General features: G+C 40.5%; 1 protein-coding gene across 2 annotated transcripts in view; it reads right to left on the minus strand.

Moving 5' to 3' along the window:
* Nucleotides 1–27,917, minus strand: part of BRINP3 (BMP/retinoic acid inducible neural specific 3) — a 402,242-nt gene that overhangs the window by 114,920 nt on the left and 259,405 nt on the right. The window contains exons 1-2 of one of the 2 annotated variants that reach the window (XM_058669710.1): nucleotides 21,279–21,378; nucleotides 17,914–18,150 (exon numbers count right to left, since the gene is read on the minus strand). In XM_058669710.1, the coding sequence (XP_058525693.1) occupies nucleotides 17,914–17,995 (82 nt within the window). In that variant the 5' untranslated portion in view covers nucleotides 17,996–18,150; nucleotides 21,279–21,378. Of the gene's footprint in view, nucleotides 1–17,913; nucleotides 18,151–21,278; nucleotides 21,379–27,917 lie in introns of those variants that run through there. The other variant, XM_004578813.2, reaches the window with a different exon arrangement.

Here is a 27,917-nt window from a genome sequence, read left to right on the forward strand (position 1 = left end):
TAACAGCTCTGTGTCATTGAAAATGACTATTTAAGTAAGTGCATATAGAGACAGTGTGAGTCACGACAAACTAGTTAAGATTCTGATGTAATAATACCACCTGTTCACCAAAAAAATGGTTAATTAGTATAGTTCAAGAGCCATGTAGTTTATATAAGCTTAAATACTGGCTTAATTTCTGATCGGATATGACATATGAGCTATTTAAAGTATGCCATCTCTACTCTCTTATCTGATAACACAAAATCTAAAACATAATACTTTGAAGGTTTAATTTAAGTAGTAGATAGTGTAAGGAATAAAATAAACTTTATAATAGGTTCAGCATTAATGGATAATTATACATGATCATGAAACTCAGTGTATTCTAAAATTTGAAAAACCACATCTCCCATAGCAAATATTTACCATGCTGTTTTAGAAAAATTAATCATAGTTACTCACTGGATTGATAAATCATAATCAGTAATATAGAATTTTTATAGCCTGTTACATAAAAAAATCTGCATAGTTCAAAATAGATTGTTTTCCACAGAAACAGACACCATCAACACCAGGCATCAACAGCAACAAAAGTTCTTGGGTTCAATTCATTACTTATGCAGCCCAAGTGACTGGGGGCTGACATCCTGCTGCCCTACTTCAGTCACAAAAGCTGTTAATCTTCACTAACTAGAACATCAGGATGGGTTAAGCTAGGAAAGCAGGCCTGGCACGTCCTGCCAGACTTGGAAGGCAATCCTCTGGCGATGACAAGTGCTGCTTCCCCAGCAACTCCCTTAGCAGTCCAAGTCACCTCAAGCTGCTGGAAGGCCAATTTTTCACATATCTCTTGGTTTCAGTGTATTTGTGTTGCGAGTCCTTGGAATGGCTTCTAAGACTTTGTAGTTAATAATAAAGTTATCAAAATGGCCCAAGTGGTAGCATAAAGTGTACATACCTTAGAAAAGTCATCACAGCTATTTCTATAAAAGTGACATCATAATATCCAGTACAAAACCATGAAAATAACTGTATTAATTGAACTCTTTTCATCATTGCCTGTGCAAAGATGAAGAAAATAATACTTTCTGAAGTCACCACTTATTTTATCTTTATGATACCAAATAAGAGTCTTGAATAATGTGCTTTAGATTCAACTGAATATTTAATGAACTATGACTTTAGAGAAATATAGCCTATGATAGCTTTAAAACAAAACATACACATTTATATTGAGAATTGTATACTGAGAATTGTAACAGCTGAAAAGAAAAAAATGGGATGACATTACATTTGTATGATAAGGTGCTATCATAAACTATCTCTTATTGTTAGGAATAATATAACAGAGTGGTTGATGATCTTAGGCAGATTAGGGTGACAGAGAATAATACTTTTAGGAGGCCAAGAAGCCTTTCGAAGTACTTACTGAAGTACTAAAAATATGTTATCATATTTTAATTTAAGATGTATCTATGCAAAGAGAGAGAGAGAATGTTGCAACCACAAACTTCCAGGTAACACCAAATGAAGTGTATCAGATCAAATGCACTGAAATACATGTCTTTGCTCTCATCCATTCATTGATACTATGATATAAAATTCACCTGCTGTTTATAGTGAACTGTACTAGCTTTACTGTGATGATGCAAAGAAACACTCTGTTCTCTGACCCTAGGAAATGTCACCTGCCTTTCAAAGAGCTGCGACAATAGCACAGATAGAGGTATAAACATACAGCAGGCCAACCGGAGCAGGTAGAAGGTATTTGGCACAAAGCCTTCTGGGATCTGAATCAGAAATTATTTCATAAAACACCTGCTTGGCACTCTAGAGCCATCCTATTTCAGATGATATTATAATTAATTGAAGTACAGAATATAATTCGGTAACAGCAAAGCTGATATTCACACCGTATTTAATACTGGGACAGTCAGGCATTGAGGCATGAGTAGAAACACTGACTTATCCAAACAAACATCAGCACAAATTAATGTTGAACATGGACCATGAGAATACCTGTAACTCATAGTAAAGCCAGTGAGTAAATTATCACAGCAATTACAGTATATTGTTATTGTGGAGCTTTGGAAAGCCTGGAACTCTGAAAAGCTTGCTTTCACTCCCTTATTCCTATATTCCAATGATTAATCTTGGGAGTTATGTTTAAAGTATAAGCATAATATTGCCAAAAGCTTCACTTAAGAGAAAGCAATACTGATGTAATAGGTAACTCAGAAGAAAAAAAAGGGCTGCTAATCAAGGTTAAGAGAGAAAACTTAATGATAAATGAAGTAAAGTTAAAAAAAATGCCTGGTGAATAATCACATAATTCATTACTAATAAAATATATTCATCTGAATTTCATGCTACTATGGTCAAAAGTGGTCACAGTGGATGAAATGGATGCAACTTCAATTATAAGTACATCTCACTTTTCTGAATGAAAGATGTCAGATAATGAGAGGAAATTTTTAGGAGTCTTATCTAAGATTATTTTATTGAATCATAAATGTTATTTTTCCAGTATCTTGTAGATAAAAAGCCAACACTGGCTGAGATTCTGTGTGGGTGCACGTGGAATGGCCTTCCTCTGCCATTTTCTTTCAAAATCCCAATTGGCCATTAGGCTTAACTTGACCCTAAGAAAATGCTGTAAAAAAATCCTGTAAGGAAAATGAAGATGGTGGAATAGGATAAGGATACATTTAAACAGATGAAGAAACATTAGCTACTGTGAAGCAGCGAGGGCACATTTCAGGAAATAGGAGAGGACAGGACGACAGCAGAGGGGCACCTGGAGACTGACAGACACTGGAAAGCAGTGGGCACAATTGCGTGACCCATACCCCAGTGGTATTCAGCAAGAGGCATTCTGAACGCTACCAGCAGTCAGAACACCAACAACAAGATGGGGAGTAGAATTCACTGGGAGCTCAGGAGATGAACCCAAACAAATGCCTGTCATGCTGGTCTGATTGATTGGAACAGGATCAGAGACAGAGCTCCAGGTCCCAGACAGACAGTGCAGGAACAGGGTGGATTTCACAGTTCAATCCACCCTTAGAACCAAATCATGTGCAATTTTATGTAGGGAGGCAAAAGCTATGGGACAGGATTACTCATGCACTAGGTTGATAATGAATTTATGTCTGGCTCAGTGAACTGCAAAACAACGTGGCAACCTACAGGTTCCACCCAAGATAGGTCTAGATAGCTCTCAGATCTGACAGCCAACAGATCAAGAACTCTAGCAGTGGCACATCAGGTGCTATTTTGTACAGTGTGAAAAAAGTTTTAAGACTGCAGGGACAAAAGCGAGCTGTGCATGCACTGAGTTTGGAGTGAACACTGGTTCCACAAGGAAAATAATACCGATTTTGGCATTGTACAGGTCAAAATAGGTCACTGTGGCTCCCAGTCCTACATGCTAACAGGTTCCGGCAACAACACCACCAACAACAACCTAAATATGTAGGATATCTGGTGTATCCGTAATCCTTGAAACTTATCGAACTGGAAGTCGGAAAAAGGTTGTTCAGACAATGGTGCTGAGACCATCCAGGCCTGCTGAGATTTTGACCACACCTTCAGGTGGGCAGCACCAGCATTGCCCACACATTTTCTAATTAATTAAGAGACCCCAGTGGGGAACATCTTACCTGTAGGTTCCACGCCCAACAAGGCGGGGTAAAGGAAGGCTTAAATCCTAAGACCCTTCCTCAAACTTTTGGTGTCTCTCCCTCCCCTTTTGAGAGGCACCCCACCTCCCAGCTTTGTCTCTGGAGGTTCTTCCCCTTCCCTCTCCCTTCCCTGTTCACCTGGTCCCTTCGCAAATAAACTTTTCTGTCTGCAACAGATTCCCAGCTTTTTATTTCTATACTAAGCTGAGGAAACAACCCACTGGGCATTTATGGTAACAGGTGCAGGCTGAGTACAGTATCACATAAGGTAGAGAGTGCTGAGCCAGGAGCTGGGGCTATGGAGACCAAGCTAGAAGTCTAAAATAAGAACCCAGACTTGGAACTCCATGGAGGGAGTGGTACAAGTGACTTCAAACAGAGAGCTGTGTACCAACCACAATAATTGAAATCGAATTATTGACTGGAACGTGACATCGCTTAGAAACCTGACCAAAAGAGAAGAATCTGACAATTAGAAGTGCAATGATCAAGAGCAAAAGAAGGGACAAAGGCACAATGAATATTACTAAAGACTCCCCTGCAAAAGAGCAAAAGCCTTGCCAAACTCAGAGTTAACTGAGGAAGACATCGAGAAAATGGGGGATACAGAATGCAAAACACTTGTTATAAAGCTATTTATCAAAATGAGAAGCAAGTAATACAAGGGTTCAATCAATTTAAGGAACATGTCACACAGGAAATAGCAGCACTGAAACAAAAACAATTCAAATTATTTGAAATGAAAGACATAATAGAACAAATTAAAAGTATAGTGGAGAGCTTCCAAAAGAGAATGAAGCAGGCAGGAGAAAGAACCTCAGAACTGGAAGCTATTTCCTGTCACCAAGGGAAAACAGAGCTGTAAGCAGAGCTGGGTCAAGCTAACAAAAATATTCAAGAACTGAAAGACATGATCAAAAGGCCAAATATAAGAGTTATGGAAGTCCCAAAAAGAGATGAAAGAGAAGCTTGTTTTAAAAGTATATTTAATGAAATAATAAGGAAAAATTTCCCTAACCTAGAGAAAGAACTCCCAACAGGGTTGACCAAAAGCAATCTTTACCACGGCGCATGATAATCAAGCTCTCTTCAATCAAACATAAGGAAAAGATCCTTAAATGTCACGTGAAAAAAATCAATTGACATATAAATCATGCCAGTTAAATTCAAGAGACCTCTCACAGTAAATTCTACAGGCAAGAAGAGATGGAGTGACATATTCCAGATTCTAAAAACAAAAGATTGTTGGCACATGATTATGTATACAACTGAGTTTTCCTTTGTCTTTGAAAATGAAATAAAATTCTTTCACAGTAAAGAAAAGTTAAAAGAATGCCTCTTCCAAATCTGCCCTACAAAGGATACTTAAAAATGTTCTCTTGACAGAGAAGAGGAATAGTGCCCACCAAAACCAAAGGCAAATGGGAAGAACATCATAGTAAAATAACAACAGAAGCCTAAATCAATGAACAACCTCTTGCTAAAATAGCAGGACCAAATTACCACCCATACATATTAACCCTGAATGTAAATGGCTTAAACTCAGCAATTGAACAACACAGATTAGTAGACTGGATTAAAAAACAAACTAAAAAACCCATGCATTTGTTGCCTACAGGAGACACATCTCACCAACAAAGATCAGTGGAGATTATATCTTATGGATTTTGATTTTTTTGTTGTTATTGTTGTTTCATCTCTTCAAAACACTTTCTCATCAAATTCTTCACTGATTCATTGATCATACATTGCATCACTTTCTTCAAAAAGGCTCTTGATTTTCTTTTTCATTTCTTCAGTTATGCATTAGTCATTCAGTAGCATGCTATTTAACCTTACAACGTTTTTAATTTCTTTTTCTCTTTCTTTAGTTTATTTTGTTTTGTGGCTTTTCATTTAAGGGAATGTATAGTAATGGAGACCATCATATCCAGATGTGAAGATATAATGCAGCATGCATCTCTACTTCCAGATCAAAGATAGACTCCAATGAAATTGTCAACTATACTTTGACAACATAATGCTAGACTCTGCCATTGTCCATGCCTTCAATGACGGACATATGACTTTTTATGATGTACTATACTGTAGTACCAACATAGGAGACTTAGTGTGTGGTACATAGGACTTGGGAAAGGGGTAAAGGAGATCCCAGGGCCTATGGAACCATATCATGAAATGATAATAATAATTTTTAAGAAGTAGTAAAAAAAATCCTGTAAGGAAAGGTGACGACTCACTGCACTTCTCTCTACTGCTTGCATCTCCAAGCAGTCCAGAAAATGGCTTGTTGTGGTTGCTGTCTGGGACTGTGCTGAAGCGGATAAGAAATTCCAGCAAACCAGTGCTGGATCCACAATGGGTGAAGAAAAGGTGATTGTTTACCTCTGAAATTTTTAGGTTGTTTATTCTAGTAGAATCACCATGCTGATTCTGACTTACACAGTTACTGGATTCAGAAATGGAGGGGACAGGTCCGGCAGTTGTGACTGAGTAGATCATTGAGCTGTGAGGAACACTGTAGCAGGGGCTGCAATGGGAATGGGGTAATCTGTTACGCAGTGAGGAAACAGCTGGTAAAACTGCTCCCTGTGCTACCTGTAAAAGAGGAGCACAGATCCAATAACCTCAGATGCCAGAGAACAGAAATGAGTTCTGTAGCTGTTACTCTGGTGAAACATGGCCCAGTGACACAGGACTCCAGATGATGTTCCTATTACTGATCCTCATTCTGGAGTTGAAGGATATACAATAACCCCACAACTTGTAATGGACATTTGACAGGGAAAATAAAAAATTGTGTAATAACCTAAAGAGAAATTTATAATGAGAATTCCTATAAAATTATTGTATTTGTTGCATGACACAGGACCTCAGACTCAGAAGACACTGAGTATTTGAAAACATGAACAAAGGGGACAGAGACTATAAATTAGGTAGAGTTGAACAAACAAAACAAACAAAAACCACTTCTGAACTCCCAGGATTAAAATAAACTCTTGCTGTAATCCTGAACTGAAACTGACTTTATCACAAAGATGATTTGTGTAGGGTACTGCATGATCCTTACCAAAACCATAAAACAGTTTAATTTTTCTAACCAAATATGGCCCACTACTGGTATGGCACCCAGGAAATATTTTGAATTAGGCAATAAAGCATACATCAAGGAATCAAATGAAAGACAGAAGGGAGCAAAATGACAGCAAGAAAGAAATAGGAAACATGAACTCGCAGCTAGGAGAAGGCATGGCCACAGGCCTGTGGAACTGACTGAACTCAGATCAATTAAAAAATCACTTTTGTATGAGCTATGCTATCAAGAAATCTATGGCTCCAGGCTAAAAGCATGGGAAGTTTAAGACTTAAAATAATATTTGATTCCCAGCATTTGGGCAGAAAAAAAGAGGTTGAAAAAGCTATTTCCTGGCAGTATTTTCCAATTCTCACCTCAGTCATGGAAAATGCAAAACAGTAGGATGATGGACTAGGAAGAAGCAGCTGGGCATTGGCGTTGGAGCCACAGATGACCTTGGAGGAGGGAGACAGTGTCAGAAGGAGAGGCCACTTTGAAGAGCTTCTGGCACTCCAGGGCTCAGAACCCCAACACGTCATGCCTGGGGAGCCTCAGCATGGCTCTGCATTTGAGGACTTAGATGCTGTTTGTCTGTTTGTCCTTTTTTTCCCTTCCATAATTTTTCTAGAATGGTACACTGCAGCCATGCTGACACACTCTGCCTTGATATATTAATTCAGGGGTAGAAAACTGGAGGATTGTTTAACCTGGTAACAAAAGACACATGTGGGTTTGATGATGCGGCTCCCAGAACAAGGTATTGTTGTGTATTCACTGAGAATGAGCTGAACGAATTCTGCATATGGGAAGGGAAGATGGCGGAAGATCTCTGGAGGTAACAGTGTGCTGTGGAAGCACTGGAACTTTCCACATATATTGAGGCTCAGTTCTAGGGAAAATATCCTTCCTGAGGCATTCATGACTAACTTGTTTTGACCAGCGGAATTGTTTTGGGTGTGCTGAGTATCGTTTCTCAGCTAAGGCCTTAAGGCACAATACATGCACACCTGAATCTTTCTTCTGGTTTGACACGTGGGTGTTGCTCTTTAGGCACAGTGCTAAAGAGCTGTAGGAGACAGAACAAAAGCCACAACATAACTGCAATGAATCAGTGAAGAAAAATACACTTTATGTAGCAAGAAAAAGATCTGGAGAGTTCCTTCTCATTTCACGGCTATGTAGACTTTCCTGGATGGCAGTCAAGGACACCCTTCAGTTCATGAAAAGCGAAGCTGCAGAGGAAGCGCAGCTTGGAGAGATGCAGAGGCACTGTTTAAGGACATCTTAGACAAAACACCAGAGGCATAGGCAATAAAAGGGAAAATACATGATTGTTACTACATCAAGATAAGCAACTTCTATAAAATTACAAATTTAACTGAGAATGGGAGCATGTATCTGCAAACTATATATCTGATCAGGACTAATAATCACAATATAAGAAGAGGTGAAAACAACTCAACAAGAACAAAAAAAATCCAGTTACATAGAGGGCTAAGATATGAACATGCAGTTTTAAAAGGAAGATACAAATGACCAACAAATACAATAAAAATACTCTCAGGACCCTTAACTAGCAAGAAAATGCAAATAAAAGCCCCCAATGAAGTTCCAACATACCCAGGTATATGAGCTATCATCCAAAACTCAGAAAATACCGAATGCTGATGAAGCAATGGTGAAAAAGGCACACTAATGTAGGTTGATACAATCCTTACAGAAAACAAGGAGAGTCCCCAGAAATCTGAAAATAGATCAATCCAGGCATCCCACTCGCTTGCACTTAACAACGAAACAATGAAACTAGCATGTGAAATATTTATTTGTATGCCCATATTTTTCAAAGCCAAACTCACAATAGCTAAGCTATCGAGTAAACTCAAATGCTCATCAAATGATATACAAGGAAACTGTGGCACATACACATTATGGTGCACTGACAAAATGAAATCCTCTCTTTCACAATGAAATGCATGCAACTGGAGGCCATTATGCTTAGTAAAATGAGCCAATGCTAGCAAAAAATATCATAAGCTTTCTTCGATTTGTGCTAATATGTACAAAACAAAAAAGATGTAAGGAGTTTGAGTGAAATTGATATTTTGTGATTTGATCAGCACTAACATGCCTTGTCACTATTCTTAAGAAACAGTAATTTTTCTACTTACTTCTTTAGTGGAGCACTGAGGATTGTGATTATAAAAAAGCTGAAAGCATGTCACTACAAAAACAGTTACTATACATCCCCTCAAGTGAAAAGCCACAAAACAAAATCAATAAGAGGAAGATAATTAGAAAATTTAGAAAAAAACATGAAGTTAAATAATGTGCTACTGAATGACCAATATGTTACTGAAGAAATGAAAATCAAAAACCTTCCTGAGGAAAGTGATGCTAATGTAGGACCTTTGTGTCACTGAAGATATTAGCAACAACAACTTTTTCTGAAGAAATGCAATTAAAAACAAAAATTCAGATCTCATGAGATACAGCAGAAACAGTATTTAAAAAGTCATTTATAATATCTTCCACATTGTCTCCTGTGTCTTGCAGTGAAATCGTCTATCAATTGCAGTCTTGACTCCAACTTTCTACTTTTTATGTGCATCATGACACTGTTGGCGTAGGCAATGGTAGGAAGTTTAAGTTCTGTTGCTTAGGTATATTTGGAAGTTACACTGGGGAGTCTATTTTATTCAATAGTAGAGAGGCATTCTGCTGATTTTTCCGATTCCAGGTACTCAGGGCTTCAGTATATCCTTCATTTCTGAGATTACAAGTTTATGCTTGCTTATCTTAGCTTTTGTTTGGCATTCCTGATGGAGGTTGTCTTATATTAGAATGAACACATGATATTTGTCCTTTAGGATTGGTTCATTTCACTGAGCATAATGGTCTCCAATTGAGACCGTTTTGTCGCAAATGGTAGTATTTCAATCTTTTTAATACCTAAGTAGTATTCCATAGAGTAGATGTACCACAGTTTCTTTATCCAGTCCTCCTTCAATACGCATCTAGGTTGTTTCCAAGTTCTTGTAATTGTTGATTGTGCCACAATGAATATAAGGGTGCAGATTGCTTTGTTATGTGTATATATCAGTTATTTTGTCTATGTTCCTAGAAGTGGGATTGCTGGGTCATATAGTAGGTGAATTTGTCTGGCTGAGCAGGTGCACAAGATCTACCCACAATCTGCAATTCATCAAGTGGTGAGGGAAGCAGAAATGGTTTGGAAGAGGATGACCCACCAGTCCTGATGTAGCAACACTCATTATTTTCAGAATCTAGAGGTTGTCTCCCCCATCTTCTCTAGTCCTCATTGAATTGCAGTGGAAAGCATTGCATGGGCCTGAGCTGGGCCTGTCACTGCCCTGTTGGGCCCACATGGACCAGTGGGATCTGCCTACTTTGCCAGAATGCAGGAATATTTTGGTGTCCCAGTGAAGCAGACAACAAGGATTCTTTGTGGACAAATCTTGCCTCCAGAGAGTTAACTCTCCGCAACCCCTGCCTTGAGGACTAGGAGATAGAGTTCCGTCTCTGAAGTCCTTGAGCCCCCGGGCACTTCAGAGAGTGCTCCTCGCTGAGTTGGTGGTCTGTGGCAGGTGGATCCTTCCCTGGAAAGGTTTGCCCCAGTGAGCATTTTGCACAGACAGGTTTGAGCTACTCTCTCCTGCTCACCTTTCCACTTACAGCCCTGGACTGGAGCTTCAGACACTGCTGGGTCTGGCTTTGCTTCTTTCTCCCAACTCTGAGCTGCTCTGTCTATAATTTTTTGCTGTGTCTGATGCTCTTCCCCAGGCACTAATCTGTATCCAGAGCTGCTCTGGATTGCCCTTGGAGGAGGCAGGAAACACCAGGTGCTATTCTGCACCTGCAAATTTCATAGATGCTTAGAGCTATTTAAACCATGGGAGAAGGGCCTGGCGTGGCATCCTAACAGCTAAAGTCCTCATCTTGCATGTGCCGGGAGCCCATAAAGGCACCTGTTCTAATCCTGGCATCCCTGATTCCCATCAAGCTCCCTGGTTGTGGCCTGAGAAAGCAGTTGAGGACGGCCCACTGCTTTGGGACCCTGCACTGATGAAGGAGACCTGGAAGAGGCTCCAATCCTCTGGCTTCAGAATTGTGCAGTTTCTGCTATTGCTGCCACTTGGGGAGTAAATCATTGGGTGGAAGATCCTCCTGTCTCCCCTCTTCTCTGTATATCTGACTTTGTAATAAAAATAAAAATATATTTTAACAAAAAAAGGGAAAATTAAGAATAGTTACAGTCATCAGTGGGAGACAAAGGAATATTCAGAAAATTATCTCGTGTATACAGTCTCCTGATTTACATGTAGGTCAGCACTATGATGAAAAGAAAAGATGCACACACAGAAAGTGCTCGATCTTTCAGTATTTCCTTGTACAGTCAATGAATATTATTTGCTCTCAGGGCACAAATCAACAAAAACAATTCATTAATGATTGTTATCTAAATATAAATAAACTTTACATGATATTTTAAGAGAAAACACAGATCTTCTTAGAGAAGTACAAACACCTTGGACACAGTCTTTAAACACAAACTATAATGGAAAAGTTATTTTGAATATGATAAAATTTAAAAGTTTGGTTAATCATGAGAAACCACTGAAAAGCTACACAAAAGAGAAAATTACATGCCATCCATTTTAAAACAAATAATGCCTATCAGAAATCTTTGTAGGGAGTTGGGCTTGAGCCTGGTGGTCAGCTTGCCAGCTGGGATGCTGTCATCCACGGCAGAGTGCCTGGTTTGAACCCCAACTCCTCTTCCTACAAAAGTGCATCCTGCATAAGCTTCAGCTTAAAAACTTTGGACCCTGCCACTCATGTGGGAGAGCTGGTTGGATCGCGTGCTCCCTGATTCAGCCCGGCTCAGATTAGCTCTGTGAGCATTTGGAGAGTGAACCAGGATATGGAAGCTCTTTCTTCTCATAACTCCTTCCTCTTTCTTGTCTCTGTCTTTTTAAAATATTTATTTTTATTGGAAAGTCAGATATACAGAAAGGAGGAGAGACAGAGAGGAAGAGCTTCCATCCAATGGTTCACTCCCCAAGTGATCTCAATGGCTGGAGCTGAGCCAATCCGAAGCCAGGAGCCAGGAGCTTATTCCAGGTCTCCCATGCAGGTGCAGTGTCCAAAGGCTCTGGGTTGTCATCTCTGTGTTTCAAATAAAATCAAAGTTTAAAAACAGTAAAAATTAAAAACAAAGTTATGATACTCCTTCCTATCAACCATTCAATCTGTAAGGGATTGACCCCAAAAATAAATAGCTCAAAATCATAATGCACAAAGAATACATTCTAAAAAGGCAATATATTGTACAAATGTATTTATATAAAACAGACAAACCCATTGCTTCAATCCGTGATCAAACAGAATATTTATGAAATTCCATAGATACATAGAGAATATCAGAATGGCTAATATACATGGAATGCATATACAATGCTAATATACATTACCATTTAGTGATGGTCACATCACCAAATAAAAGTGAATATTTCATGAGGTCTGGATAACTTATTTATGAACACTTTTCTGCTAAATCGGTTTCCCATTTTCATTAAACCCCAAATCCAATCAATTGATCAGATTAATGTGGTGTGCTAACATATTTTTGCATTGATTATATTTGCATCTTGGAAAATAGACCAGGTACAGCTTGTGTCTGAGAATGCAAAATCAAACGTAATTTTTCATATGTTGCAATGTAAGAACAATTCTACATATAAGAACAACAGTGTGCAAATCCACTTATTCTTATTTTTTCGAAAACAATAATACTTATTGTTAAACTTTGTGATGTTGTATGTACAACATTGATTAGAATGAAAGGAAGGATAGGATAAAGATATAAGAAAACAGATAAGCAGAGAAAATGAAGCATATGCACTTCTAAGGAAAATAATAAGAAACCCAGACCAACTTATTGGTTATATATTTTGCACAGAAATAACAATTAATAAAAGCTAGCATCTACCCACGTGTGGCTTAGATACCAACTTGATTTGAAAAGTATATGGCCATGGAGATCGGGAAAGATGGCCGACTGCAGAGAGCTGGTGTAGGGTGGAGTAGGGAAAGAGGGGAACCGATCCAGCAGAGAAACAGGCCAGGAAACACAAAATGGTAGGGAGAAGAGCCGGAAGGTCACTGGAGTTCACTAAAGCAAGAAGATCTACACAGCGTGAAGGAACAGCCTCAAAAAAGTGGGAAAGAAAATACAGCACGCTGCGAGAAACCTGGTGAGTCACGATCCCAGGCAGGGGGAAGGCAGCAGAGTCTGAACCGTCCCAGGGAAAACAGAGGCAGGTGGAAGGATAGGCGCCCACACCGACAGGGGCACCAGTCCACTGGAGGGCAGGAGCCCCGAGAGGAAGCTACAGGACTGATCATAGGGGGCATCATCCCTTGCAGAAGTGGAGGACAAGCAGGGGAGATTTCCCAGAAGCGTGCCTCCCAAGTGCTCAGCAGCTTTGAGAGAGTGTAGAGGGAACTGGAGCTGCGCTGTGGGATTGGGGCTCAGAAATCCCCATATCAGCTCCGAACAGTGGACTGGCTGCTGGAGAGTCCAGTGGATCCTATTGCTGGGCTCAGCCTGAGCTCCAGAGGCTGGGCAACACTCGGCAGAACCTCATGACCTGGGCAGAAGAGCAGGCTAGTAGGGGCACGGCTGCGTGCCCCTCACAGCTCTGTGCCTCTCAGGGCTCCGCTTCCACCACTGAGAAAGTGCAACTGAGAAAGTAGCATCTCTCAGGCAGAATCCCCTGCTGGGCTCAGCTGGAGAGGCCAAACCAGAGCCGGCTCAGCAGAATTGGCCAGACAGGCTCTCCCAGTGGGAGCCTGCTCAGAAAAGCCTGCCTGCCCTGTGGTGGGAGGTGGTGTTGCACCTCTCAGCGGAGCAGCGCTTCTGAGTGGGAATTCCGGAGAGCAGAGTTTGGCGCTGAGGCCCGCAGAAATTTCCAACCCAGCCAGGTTGGGGATTTCAAGCTTCCGAGCACCAGAGGCCCTTGCGGTGCTTACCTCAAGCCCTGAAGGAGTGTATCGGCTCGGCACCAAGGCGTGCCTTTGTTGTGTATAAACTAAAATTGAAATGTAAGTGAGGTGGTCACAGAAGGTGGCTAGGAACTCGCATTTACTTCTAACATATTGGTTACTCATTACTATGTCAATTAATTCCATAATGATGTAAATTTTTGCTGATGATATGTTGGAGCTTTTAATTGATCGGGATGATACTCTGCTGGCTCTGTCTTCAGACCAGAGAGGGTATACCTAAGAAGCCGTTGAACTTGACTGGACAATAAGATGCTGGACTCTATGTTTGGTATATGCTTGCAATGGGGGAATCTCAACTGAACTTGAACTGTGGTTATGCAACAAGGTGGAGGAATCCACCATGGTGGGAGGGGTGGGGAGAATCCAACTACCTATGAAACTGTGTCACATACTACAATGTAATTAATGAATTAAAAATAATAAATAAATTAAAAAAAGAAAAGTATATGGCCATAAAATTTTATGCATATAGTTAAATGAATAAGGGCAAAGGTAAAATTAGTTTGAATTGAATTCTACAGCCACACGCAGATTTTACTTTATGAAGCTACTAAATGGATGGAAATGCATTATCTTTTACATATAATTTTCTAAGTGATCCTGAAATACTTTCTGAAGGAAACAAAATTTCATCACTTACACTGTAATTATGAGGTATGGTATTTTTACACGGAACCATCTCACTAAAAAAAAAAGTGTTTGATTCATATTAAGCTCAAACATTCTGGAAATCTTTGGACATGTGGCTTTGCTTCTAGGGGCACTTCTGTTATTGCGTGGCACTCAGGAAATCTAAGTGTCTCCTATGCTGTCAGCATGCATCTTTACTATGATCTCTCTCTGAACAGAAGGATGTGCGTGTCATGACTTACAAATGGCAGGTACAGGGTGCCTCCTAATGTCAATACTCCAGGTACTGCTTCAATAGAAGATTGTGCTTATTGACATTCTCTCTGAAAATACACAAACTATTTTTGCTAGGAATGTCAAATATATTAAATGCTACAGTTGCATAAATGTTGAGTGGGCTTGCTTCAGAAATCTTGAAAAGAAATCTGTTTTCTCATCCTACTGTTAAATTAAGTACTCTTAATTTTCTTTCCAAAGAACTATTTCCTTTAGGTGATATTTAGCCCGCATAAATATATTTACATAAAATAGTTTTTTTTCTAATAGTCCACCTTAGGTGGTATAGTTTTTCATGGTGTCTCTGCTGCTCAGTGCTCATTGTGTCCTTGCTGAGAGTCTGTGGCTCCAGTTTCCTGTAGGGAAACCCTTCTGTTGGTAGCATTGACCAGTGCATTGGGCTGAGCTCACAATAACATCAAGACATCTCTTATTCACTCAGACCCATCACAGGATCCATTTTTCTGGCAGCATTATCAACACATGAACAGTTTGGCCCATGAGACATATACATACCAATTTTTGATTGTCTGGGGGACAGGTAGGATTTTTCGTTTTTACACAAAGGCTGCAGGAAGTGCTCATAGCTGTGGCCTTTGGAGGTGAAAGAATACGGTCATAAGAGTAGTAGAGAGCTGGGAGACAAGATAGGAGGTCAGGATGGGAAAGTGCAGCTGAGAGTGCAAGGAGATAAGGTCAAACAGAGCAGAGAGCTAGAGAAGGAAAATCATTGGAAGGGATCAGTGAAGCTCCCTGGAGGCCACCAGGGAGAAGCAGGAGCTGCCCAAGGAGCATCTGTTGGAAGTGCACCAGGTTGCACCCAGCAGCCCAGGAGGAAGGTGAGCCCAGGTGAGCTACAGAGGGTATACCAACCTACAAACAAAGGACTGGTGCATTTGGAGCCAGCACAAAGGGAAATGGGTCAGACAGATCTCCGGTGGGAGCCTTCCCAAAAGGCAGTGTGAGGCAAAAGGCCATAGGACAAAACACCGCTGAGGGGAGGCAAGGGTTTCGTGGAAGCTCAGAGGCTGCTCATCAATCATCCCACAGACCAAGGCAGACACGTCACTGAGGGAGTGAGCCATTGGGGAGCGAGCCACTGGAGAGTGAACTAGCCTAGGGCAGGACTTAGGGAACAAAAGCAAAGTCCATATCACACCTAGAGGGTTTGTACCCTCAACATCCTGGAGATATACCGAAGCCAACCAAGAGGGGGACACTGGATCCCTGAGGGGCAGAGACTGGGTCGGGATCACTGTACAAATCCCAGAATGAACCACAAGGAAAACTCAGACGCATTTGCACTGGAGAACACAAAGACCCAGAAGTTCAGATCCAGAGGCTGCCAACAGTATTTCAGAGCAACCAGAATACTACAAGAGGGTGACGAACAGCAGGAGTGCACACGTCTGGAGCAGGAACCATCCGGGGGTGCGCTTGAGCAGCCCTGTTAATCCAGGATCCGTGGTACCACCTCACAGACTGTGGGCATGGTGACACAGAGAAGCACCGCCCAAGCAGCTAAGAAAATCCGGCAAGGTGGCACTTTCGGCAGACTGAGGCCAAAATCTCTGTACCCTCAAATACAGAAGCCACAAACACAATGTAAAGCCAAAACTGGCTTGAAGACAAACCCCACAGATCTGAATAGTTATGGGGAAGGGCAATAAAAAAACAGCAAGCAACATAAACGAAGAAACCAATGTTTCCTTCAAAAATGAGCCAAAGACCATCTCAATCTTGGATTTACAGGATGCAGACACTGAATAATAATAATAAGGGATTATTACAAATAGCTACTTGACAACAAATTGGAAAATCTAGAATAAACTAACATATTTCTGAAGACATATAACTTACCAAAATCAAGGAACAAAGAGATTGGAAATCTGAATCGATCAGTAATGAAGGCTGAAAATAAATCACTAGTGTGGAACTTTCCAACACAGGCTAGCCCATGATCATTGGTTACATTCCTGAAATAAACCAGTGTTTTAAGGAAGAACTAAAACAAATTCTCCTTAAGCTACTCAAAGCAACGGAAAGGCAGGGAACCTATTCTACCTATTTTTATAAGACCAGTATGAACTAAATCCAAAAGTAGATAAAGATACAACAACTAAAAGGAGAAATATGAACCAATATGTTATTCATATATGGGCACCAAAACATTCTACTAAGAACTCTAGTAGAATAGAAAAGAGTATTTGGAAAAGTTGCAGGATTTAAAATCAATACACAAAATCAATGGAACTCTTATAAACCAATAATGTTTGGGCTGAACAAAAATCATATCAATCACATTCACATTAGTTACAAAAAAATGTTTATCTATCTTGAGATAAATTTCAAGAAGTATGTGCAATACCACGGACAGCATCAAAATGCCCAGCTACCCAAATAAACTTAGAAAATCAAAGAAGTCCAAATGATAAATCCAAGGACATTCTTCACAGAAGTGAAAAAAAAATCTTAAAATTCACATAGAAACACAAAAAACCCTGAGTTGCCAAGGATATATATTAGACGATATATTAAGTAATATAAACAGTTGGAAACATCAAAACGCTGTATTTCAAAAAACATTACAGTGCTGTTAAAAACACCTGGCGATGGCATCATAGCATATAGACCAACAGAACAGAATAGGAACTCCAGAAATTAACCTACATATACATAACGGAATAAACATTGAGAACTGAGCTAAAACCATTTCTGTTAAGAAAGACATTTAAAACAAAATGGTATTACACAATTGTAAGGTCCCTCACAACAAAGAAAATGATTAACATTTAAAGAGGAAATCAAGAGAAAATATTCTGAAAGAATCTATCAAATAATGGAAGGATATTAAGACTATACTAAGATCCCAGGAAACTTGAACAAAACATACACCAGAGGTATCTCGAGATAATTCTCTCATCAAGAAAAGCAACAATTTTCTTAATAAAAAAAAAAAGACTACTAAATCGCCTGAACAACAGGTTCTATTCTAGGGCACACAGTTAAACACAAGACATCTGTATTCTTTCTGTGAAATACTGTGAAAAGATTACAGAAGCAATCTAAGTGTCCATCTGAAAGAATGATCAGCCAGAGCACCCAGGAGGTTAAAGCAGTCTCTTCAATGCCTTTGTCTCAAACACTGCAAATGTTCCATGGGAACTTATGCCTTACCTGATTCCTCAAAGTCGCTGCTATAGGCCTTCCAGGTCTCAGTTATCCGAAGAAGGTTCTCCTCCATTGCCTGGATGTCCATCGAGGGGCAGTTGCATTCTGGGAACTTGGGGCCACACTGACACCAGCAATCATTGTCCTTGCAAATAAACTCTCCTTCCGAATTGCAGGCAATGTAGCTCAGAGCTGCTTGGACAAAGCGCTCCTGGAGATAGTCTGGAAGAAGGACTTGAAGCCCTTTAAAGAAAAGGAAATCAAAGACGTTGACTTGAATGAAGAAAACAGTAAAAGAAAATCTAGGTCATTTAAAAGACTTCATTAGAAGATTATCTAAGCCCATGAAATTTTAAACCTTTATAAATATTTTCAACAAATGTTGACTCCATGAATATGAACTCTCAGACATTACATAATTCTTTAACACCTCAGATTCTCTGACTTATTTGGTAAACTTACTGTCTTGGCTTATTGATGCAATATTTGGACTGATTTAGAGATTTCATGATTTATTTCCTTGTCATGATTAAAGAAGGCCCCAGTGATCTAACTCCCTACTTCTCTAGAAACAAGTTGTTGTAGTAAAAACACTATGTATTTAAACAAATGTTGAAAAATATTACTTGGAAGTCTTGTAAATTCCAAATTTACAATTCTATCTGAAGAAAAAAATAACCTTTAATTTCAGCAGGTCTGATAAACAAGGACTTAATAAATAACTTTGGATAATTAGCAGGTGTCATGGCCTGCTGGGTCAGTAACGTGGGCACGGCGAAGGATCTGGGGATGAGGCACCTACATGGAGACCAGAGATGGTGGAAATGTCTCTCCCTGGCCTCTCTCGAGGCCTGCTTTTATTGCCTCCACTCTTGACCTCTCACCTAGTTCTTGTTTATGCTTTAGCCCACACTCTCAATATTGGATACAGCTGAGTTCCATTAGACCAGGTGCTTTCAGCCCCAAGCCCATTACCTGTGCTCAGTTTAGCGAGTGCTAACCAACTCCTTAGCCCACAACAGATCCCCCTGTTTTTGTTTTAAAGCAGACTTGAATGTGCCTGACTTAGCTTGTGGACTCACAGGTTATCAGCCTTACCCGTCATCGGGAATCTCCATAACATGATGGAGCCCCTGTCTTAGGTTGGTCAGTACCCAGTCCATCTTAACCATCACTGGCTGCCATTCAATGCATTGCCTGCTACAGATGCACAAATCATACTTGGGGAGGCTGGTAACCCTGTTCCATGGCTAGGAGTGTCTTTACCTCAGTAGCAATGAGCAGACAGCAGTTCCTGGGCTTGGGGAAACACAGCACTACACAGGTGAAACATACATAAATCATATGATGGGGAACAAGAGGCCCTGACCATAGGAGTATCTTTAGCTCGGTAGCAACGAGCAGACAGCAGTACCAGGGCTTGGGAAAACATTTTGCACTTGCATAGGTGATACACACAAAAAGGCATACAATGAGGTACAAGAGGTCTAGGCCAAATCTCACAGCATCTGCTGTTCCTCTGACAACAAATCAACCCGCAGTTACAATGCAAGCATGCCCACCCGCTCATGTTCATCAGTAAAGTCCTGTTGTCCGCAACTCTGGCAGTCTGTTCTGCGACCTTGTTCACTGTCACCACGGTAGCTGGTGGCGGCGGCTGCTGATGTACTGGCTACGATGGTCACCGTTATGCCAAAGTCTCTTTTATTCTTTATCAGGCTAACGGAGGTCTCTCCGTCAGTCCCAACAGGAGCTGGTGGGATTCAGGGCAGCTGCAGGATAACAGCAGAATCGCACTTGCCATTCCAGCATGTTGTCAGGGTGTACTGGAACTCGGTGTCATTCACTTCAGAGGCGTTTTTCGCTTGTCCCGTCGATCTTCCGATTGAAATGCCATCATCTTGGCCAGTACCCGAACTTTCACAAGACTCAGCAGCAGGAGCTTGCCGGACAAGCCTCTCAGGAATCCACCTGGGACCATGTTCGTCCTTTCCATCCTTTTCCTCTTCATCCTCCTCCGAAGAGGACTGCGAATCTTCTTTGCACACTTTCTCCCAACTTTGTCTGGTCTGGGGTTTCTTCTCCCTTTTTACCCTGGTTTGCAGCTCTCCTCCTTCTAATGGACCATTTTTTCCGGCGGGGTTGCCCCACTGCTTGAGGGGATGGCAAAGCACTTTTTGCCAAGCGCCAGAGAAGGAAGGTAATGAGAGCCAACCATGGGAATACATTGCAGACAATTTCAAAAAAACTCTGCGAGGCCTTAAGCTTAGTGTCGGTGCCTTGTGACTGGAGCAGATCTCTGATTGCTTTAATTACCTGCACTTTAGTGAGTTCTTGCCCCATGATAAATTTTACTTATGCCCCTGTAAAAATTTCTAAACCTGCCTCCAGATTTCCGGGGTCCCTTAGATTGTCCCTCATGCCTCAGAACGGGGAGAAGGTCTGGGGATGAGATTAATTATGCCCCTCCAGAGTTCCAGGGGTCCCTCAGATTGTTCCTTGTGCCCTAGCACAGGGAGAGGGTCTGGGGATGAAATCAATTATGCAACTGCAAAATTCCTAAATTCTAAACTTACTATCATAGGTCCAGGGGTCCCTCAGATGTCGTTCATGCTGTGCCCCACGTTGGGCGCCATTTGTTGTGGCTTGCTGGGTCAGTAACGTGGGCACGGCGAAGGATCTGGGGATGAGGCACCGACAATGGAGACCAGAGATGGTGGAAATGTCTCTCCCTGGCCTGTTTTTATTGCCTCCACTCTTGACCTCTCACCTAGTTCTTGTTTAGCTTTAGCCCACACTCTTAATATTGGATACAGCTGAGTTCCATTAGACCAGGTGCTTTCAGCCCCAAGTCCATTACCTGTAGTGCTCAGTTTAGTGAATGCTAACCAACTCCTTAGCCCACAACAAGCAGGTAAAAACCATTAAAGAACATTTAGGGAGTAACAAATTATCATGTATAAGAAATTGGGTTTTTAAAAGCAATTACATTTCCTTTCTACAAAAAAAAAATGAAGCTATTGATATGTGACTATTATCTGCAGCATTAATTTAATAAAATCATGCACTAGCACTTGGAGAACTTAGAAAACGCACTGATAATTATACCTACATCATCTTTCTAATTAGCTGTCACATTTATCAAGTCAGAATACAGTACTCATTACATACAGATTCACATTTATAGGAAATTTATTTGTCTTCAAGTAAAATATTACTCAAATTTTCCCATTTAGAAGATGTGTAAACCCGAACTATGAATTGCGGAATACTTAAGAAAATTGCAAGCCGCAGTTATATTGTCAGATTATACCATATTAGAGATACACCTAACCCGATTCACATAATTGCTTGGCTGAAAAAGTACTTACCACACTAAGTTCATAAATGTAAGAAACATGTTCATGAATAAAATAGAACTTGGATGCCATGTGACACATGGATATTTCTGACCATTGAAAGTTGGTTGCCCGTGGCAAACTGTGACTCATAAGCACCATAAGTGAATAGAGCAACTAGCAAGTAGTGGTCCTGTTTCAATCCACAGAGACGCCAAAGGAAAAGTGAGATATTTATAAAGATAAATCTTGTTAACTGGAATTCTTAAATCAGGGGTTTTAACTAGGTAGGTTACACTGGTACTTTTTAGGCTTAAAAAATATTAAAAACAGGACCCAATGCCATGGCCTAGCGGCTAAAGTCCTTGCCCTGAACGTGCCTGGATCCCATATGGGAGCCAGTTCTAATCCCAGCAGCTCCACTTCCCATCCAGCTCACCGCTTGTGGTCTGGGAAAGCAGTCAAGGACGGCCCAAAGCCTTGGGACCCTGCACCGTGTGGGAGGCCTGGAAGAAGTTCCTGGCTCCTGGCTTTGGATCGGCTCAGTACTGGCCATTGCGATCACTTGGGGAGTGAATCATGGGATGGAAGATCTTCCTCTCTGTCTCTCCTCTTCTCTGCATATTTGACTTTCCAATAAAAATAAACACATCTTTAAAAATATATTAAAACGGGCCTGGCGGTGTGGCCTAGCGGCTAAAGTCCTCGCCTTGAAAGCCCCGGGATCCCATATGGGCGCCGGTTCTAATCCCGGCAGCTCCACTTCCCATCCAGCTCCCTGCTTGTGACCTGGGAAAGCAGTTGAGGACGGCCCAAGGCATTGGGATCCTGCACCTGTGTGGGAGACCCGGAAGAGGTTCCAGGTTCCCGGCATCAGATCGGCACGTACCGGCCCGTTGAGGCTCACTTGGGGAGTGAAACATCGATGGAAGATCTTCCTCTCTGTCTCTCCTCCTCTCTGTATATCCGGCTTTCCAATAATAAAAAAATCTTAAAAAAAAATATATTAAAACAAACTTCAACAGACTGTGGGAGCTAAATGACAGGATGACAGGAATGCAATTCAAGTGTTAAGAGAAGAATGGCAGTATACTATGCAGTAATGCACTGGATCTAAAGCAGACAAAATAGATAAATGACTTAGAATAGAAAACCAGAAGCATCCTGAAAAGTCTATTCCTACAGGTCACCACATCAACATCCAATTCAGAAATAGTGATTTCTTCTGAATAGATTCCAGTAAGTGCTGAAAATACAAGGAACCAGTTCCACTCTCAGCTAATAGGAATCAAGAATAAGTATATGACCATTAGGGTATCCAAGGTAACCATAATCCTGTATAGGCAAGGCATTATAAATGCACAACTACGTTTCAGCTTTAATTTTACAGAAAAGGAAAAATCTTTAATATTATTGCATTGCAATTTTCAATGTTTATGCATAATAATCCTTGAGTGCTTTTGAAGAGATAGAAAAGACTAGAGTTGTAGTTGCGCAAGTACTTTTGCTCTCAGGAGATTCATGCCGTGTTACAACAGAAACTCACATTCTGGACAGGCATAGCACAAATAATTTGGGATGATAAAATATAGTGACAGATTACTCAAAACATTGTAATTTTATGGCCATTCCACTAACATAAATGACAACTGATCCCTGAAACAATTTGGACTGCTATGTCAGGCATTTCAGAGAACATGGAAATTTAATGAATGGATAAGCTTTTCCTAGTAATTAGATTCCGTGTCCTGTTTTTGGCAAGAGAGACATAAGTTCTGCATAAATTCTTTTCTAGGTTTTCAATTTTATATAGGTAAGCACTGAGAAAATGTGTTCTAATAAATCAAATAAATGAGAAAAAAATTCATGAAGCAGTAATCATTCAATTATAAGCAAAAAAGGCACAGTGATCCATAATTAAAATTACATTTAATTATTTATATGATAATGCCTTACTCCTGTGATGATTTTTTTGAAATGAAAACACAAAAAATTCATAATTTAGTCATATGAATCATTCAACTTCTCAGTTTCTAGAAATTTTAGAAAGAAATAAATACCAAGATTTAACAAATAGCTTTTAATGACATGTTTCTCTCTTGCACTGAAAGGCAACTTGTTTGATATCTTAGTCTTTTGAAGGATGAAAAAAAATGAAATCTCTTTAGGTACAAAATATGTCTCATAATATTTACTAATATCTACTTTCATGATATTTTCATTAAAATTTGCAGTTGTAATCTACAGTCAGGTCTAGGCCAGAGCAAATGGAGATAGGAAACGAATGAGTTCTCACATGAGGATGGTGGGGACCCCGTAACTATCACCTGCAGCTTTTATATCAGGTGCACAATAGCTGAACCTGGAAATACAGGAGAGTTGGAACAGAGCATCAGGAGCTCTAATAAATGCTGTAGGCTCCTAAGGACAAATCTTAAACATTACACTGGAGATGGGACACTAGAATCTTTGAATTTTTGATAAAAATCTGCTCCGCAATTTTATTGGCAGATTTCAACATCAAAAAAGCAAATAAATCCAGCTTTTTGTCAGAACACATCAGTTTATGTACATTTTAGTCAAAATTGATGTTCTTTGTGAATTCTGAAATCCCCTCTTTATAATGTTTTACTGTTGCACAGATGGCTAAGTTATGGTGTTTCATTCTGGTTTTGTTACCTAATGCCTCTACCTTAATAACTACTCACCTTTTCTTTGCCTACTTCTAATAATATTCCATGGAAACAGCTATTCTTCTACTACCAGGTGAGAGGCTTGGGAGAAGCTGTTTGCTGGAAAAATAAATGCTGTTACCTCAGATTCTTGTCAATGACAAATATCTGAATTTGGAAGACTTAAAATTGGGCCAATCCTCTGTGCATAGACAAACATAGACCATTTTGGCTCTTTCTACCTCTCTGTCATTGTATATGTATGCATCCACCCATCACATGACCTGTAAAATTAGCTAGTGAAGCATAAAGGTACAACCAGACCTAAACCAGTAGCCTTCATAAATCATTGTTCAGCGACATTAGTCTTCCAAGCGCCATTCATGAGGAGGCCAGGAGTTCCACTGCCACTCACACAGACGATCCAGGGTGTTCTTGATCAAGACTGGTTAATGTCCACATTCTTTTATAAAGTGAAGGGCTAATGTTAAGAGTGCAGTAGAGAAGGTGGTTGACAGGATACTTGGTCTGCAAGTACAGATTAAATTTTAGAAATGGTATGTAAAATGTGGACGTTTAGCACCTTGGTGGGCCTCTATCCAGCTGGGACCATTGTGAGCCATTTGGGGGAATAAACCCGAGGGCGGAAGTAAGTTCTCTCCTGTCTTCCTGTTTCTCTAGCTCAGCCCTCTCTACTTTTGTCTCTATAATAAATACATATGAAAAGCTAAGGAGAACTGTGAAGCATCAGAGAGCTTCAGACATTTCTATGTAAAGCCACACAATATAAACTGAGTTCTGTATACACTTCCAAAAAGGTACTAGAAAATAACAACTCAAAATTGCCTCTTTAATCAATCAGTTTAATATAAACACAAGTCTGCAAGTCACCACCATGACTTCAGACATGTTTCAAGTAGAATATATTTAAAAGTGTATCTCCTGAACTACGTGAAATTTAGGATAGCCCAAACAGGCTTATACTTCAAACAAGCCATATGTTAACAATTGAGGAGCAGAAGAGTTATAGGAGGGGTGTGCAGAGAAATCTGCAATACCTTAGTGAGGAGTGACTAATCATTGTGTCCTACCTAGTTAGGTGTATGGGAGTCCAAGCTGACTGTTTCCTGTCTGTTTTGAGCTTTCCTTATTGGTCCCTGTCTATCTGTTCTAATTTTGGGGGGAGGTTCCAGAGCAACCCTGATGGTCATTGCAAGAGAGGATGGGGAGCTAAAGTTCGAACTAAGTTAGGACCAGAGAAAGCTCCCCTCCCGAGTCCCGAAGGAAGTTTACTGTTCTTCTGTTTCTGAGGACCGCTCAGGGCTCCTGGTTGTTGTTCTGATGACATTAGATACTGTGAGGAAGCATCTGGGCTTCTTTCTTCCCATGTGAGAGGTCCAATAGGGAATGGATGACCTCAGAGTTCTCGGCCTATGAGGGCACTCCAATTCCCCATGGCCTCCTTGGCAGATGGGATATAATCCTTGGTGCCCATAGTGACAGTCCTTGGTGAGGATCCAGGAATCTCCAGGGTTAAGATACAAGCCTCCTCCTGTCCTCCTGCTCCACTCTGGGGTTCCCCCCTCTATTTTGTGCGTAAGACCTCCTGTTAAGGGGCTGCCAGGATCACTCTTGGAACCCACTGTATGCCTTTATAGTTCCTGCTAATGTCTAATGCAGATTCAAGTCGGCTGTCTGTAAGTTACCTGGCAGAATCCTGTTACATCTTCCTCACACACTCTAAGAAGGTGAAAGATTTCTCTGCTCTCCCAACACATTACGGAATAATATAAGATCTTAAAAGCATATCAGGCTTTTCAGTTCTTTGATCTAGCTCATAGACAGTCTGTCTCTCATTGATTGTTGGTTCACTGGTTACCTCACAATATCATTGCATGTGATACAGGCTGTTTGAGTTTGTAATAATATTACAATTTACAGGTACTATTATCCAAATTGACATCATTTCATCTTAAATTAAGGTAAACAGGGTCTCTTACATGATTGTTTGGGGCTTGATACTTGAGCCATCTTATGGTGCTTTACCCAGGCCACAAGCAGAGAGTTGGATTAGAATTAGAGCAACCAAGACAGGAACTGGTACTTATACAAGATGCTAGCATCTCAACAGCAGCTTTACCCATTATGCCACAATGCCGGCCCTAATTATCTGCTTTTTTCTTTTTAACCTATCTTCTGAGGTTTACGCACTGGAAGTCTGAGCAAACATAGTCAGTCCTTCTAGAACCCATCCAGCTTCCTGTATTGTTCTCTTGTCCACAGTCTTTAACAGCAGAATTCTTCAGGACTCTGTCCTGGTGCCCTTCTTTTATTTGTAATCCCTGTTCAAGCGATCCCATCCAATCTCATATCTTAAAGCGACATTCAGTATTGAAAACACCAGAAGTGTAATCTCCAGAACAAAATTCCTTCTTTTTACAATAAATGAAAGATCATTTTGGAAAAATAAATAAATAAATTAAGGTAAACATGTGGTATCATGCTTGAATATTTTAAGCAGCTAAATATATAAATGAAAATAGACACGAGACAGCCGAATAGTAGCCTATAACTATTTTAAGCTGTATAGCAGCCGGTTGTGTATAAACTATAATTGAGATGCCAATGAAGTAGTTACAGGACCTGGTTAAGAACTTGCATTGTCTAACATACTGGTCACTCAGTACCATGTTAATTAACTTCATGATGTTGTAAATTATTGTTGAAGTGGTTTAATGGCTTTTCATTGGAGGGGATAATATTTTGCCAGCTCTACTTTCAGACCAGGGATGTTTCCCCAATGAAACTGTTGAATTTATCTGGACAATAAGATGCTGAACTCTCTTGAATGGTCCATGCCCACAATGAAGGAATCATGACTGATTATAATCTGTACTACTGTAAAAAAGAAATTAGATTTAAAGAAATATGTATATTCCCTAGGTACCTACTAAGTTGTGGATATTTCCCGTTTGATTTCATTTGTGTTTTAATATGCTAACAGAGCTTTCAGGGGTAGGGATCATCACAGCAAATTTTGCGAATTTGATAGTCAAAAATGTTTTCCTTTCTTGCTTCCTTCATATCTTTTTCTTGATCTCTCTCTCTTCCTTTTTTTTTTCTGTCTCTTTTTTTTTTTTTTTTTTAAGATTTTATTGTTATTGGAAAGCCGGATATACAGAGAGGAGGAGAGACAGAGAGGAAGATCTTCCATCCGATGTTTCACTCCCCAAGTGAGCCGCAACGGGCCGGTACGCGCCGATCCGATGCTGGGAACCAGGAACCTCTTCCGGGTCTCCCACGCGGGTGCAGTGTCCCAATGCATTGGGCTGTCCTCGACTGCTTTCCCAGGCCACAAGCAGGGAGCTGGATGGGAAGTGGAGCTGCCGGGATTAGAACCGGCGCCCATATGGGATCCCGGGGCCTTCAAGGCGAGGACTTTAGCCGCTAGGCCATGCCGCCGGGCCCTTCTGTCTCTTTTAATTGAAAAACAGAGTTATGGCAGGAACATAGTAAACGGTAGAAGAGCCAAAGGAGAGACATTGAATCTTTTGTTTCACCCATGATAAAACCAAAACTGCCAGGGCTGATGCAGCCTAATGCTTAGCACTCCATCCTGATCTCTCACCTGAGTGGCAGGTTATGTAGCATTTAGGTCACCTTGCACCATTTTCCCAGGCAGAGAGCTGGATCAGAATTTGAGTATCCCTAATTGGAAATAGTAATGTGATATAGGATGCCAGTGTCACAAGTATCAGTTTAGCTTGCAAAACGACAGTGCCAGCCAAATTAAATGCATTTTCCTTTGAAAGAAATGTTTCTCAAATAAATTTGAGATCTCATTTACTTTCATTTACATTATACAATTCTATAAAGCTAAAACCCATTTTTTGATCTTTACATCATCTTCAAGTAACACACACTTAATGAAAATGGCTGTATTTAATTGTTAAGTATCCATGGCGGGGCTGGGGAGGAGGAGCTTTTGAAGATGCAGGAG

The sequence above is a fragment of the Ochotona princeps genome, chromosome 10, assembly GCF_030435755.1.
Source record: "Ochotona princeps isolate mOchPri1 chromosome 10, mOchPri1.hap1, whole genome shotgun sequence".
Taxonomy (NCBI): domain Eukaryota; kingdom Metazoa; phylum Chordata; class Mammalia; order Lagomorpha; family Ochotonidae; genus Ochotona; species Ochotona princeps.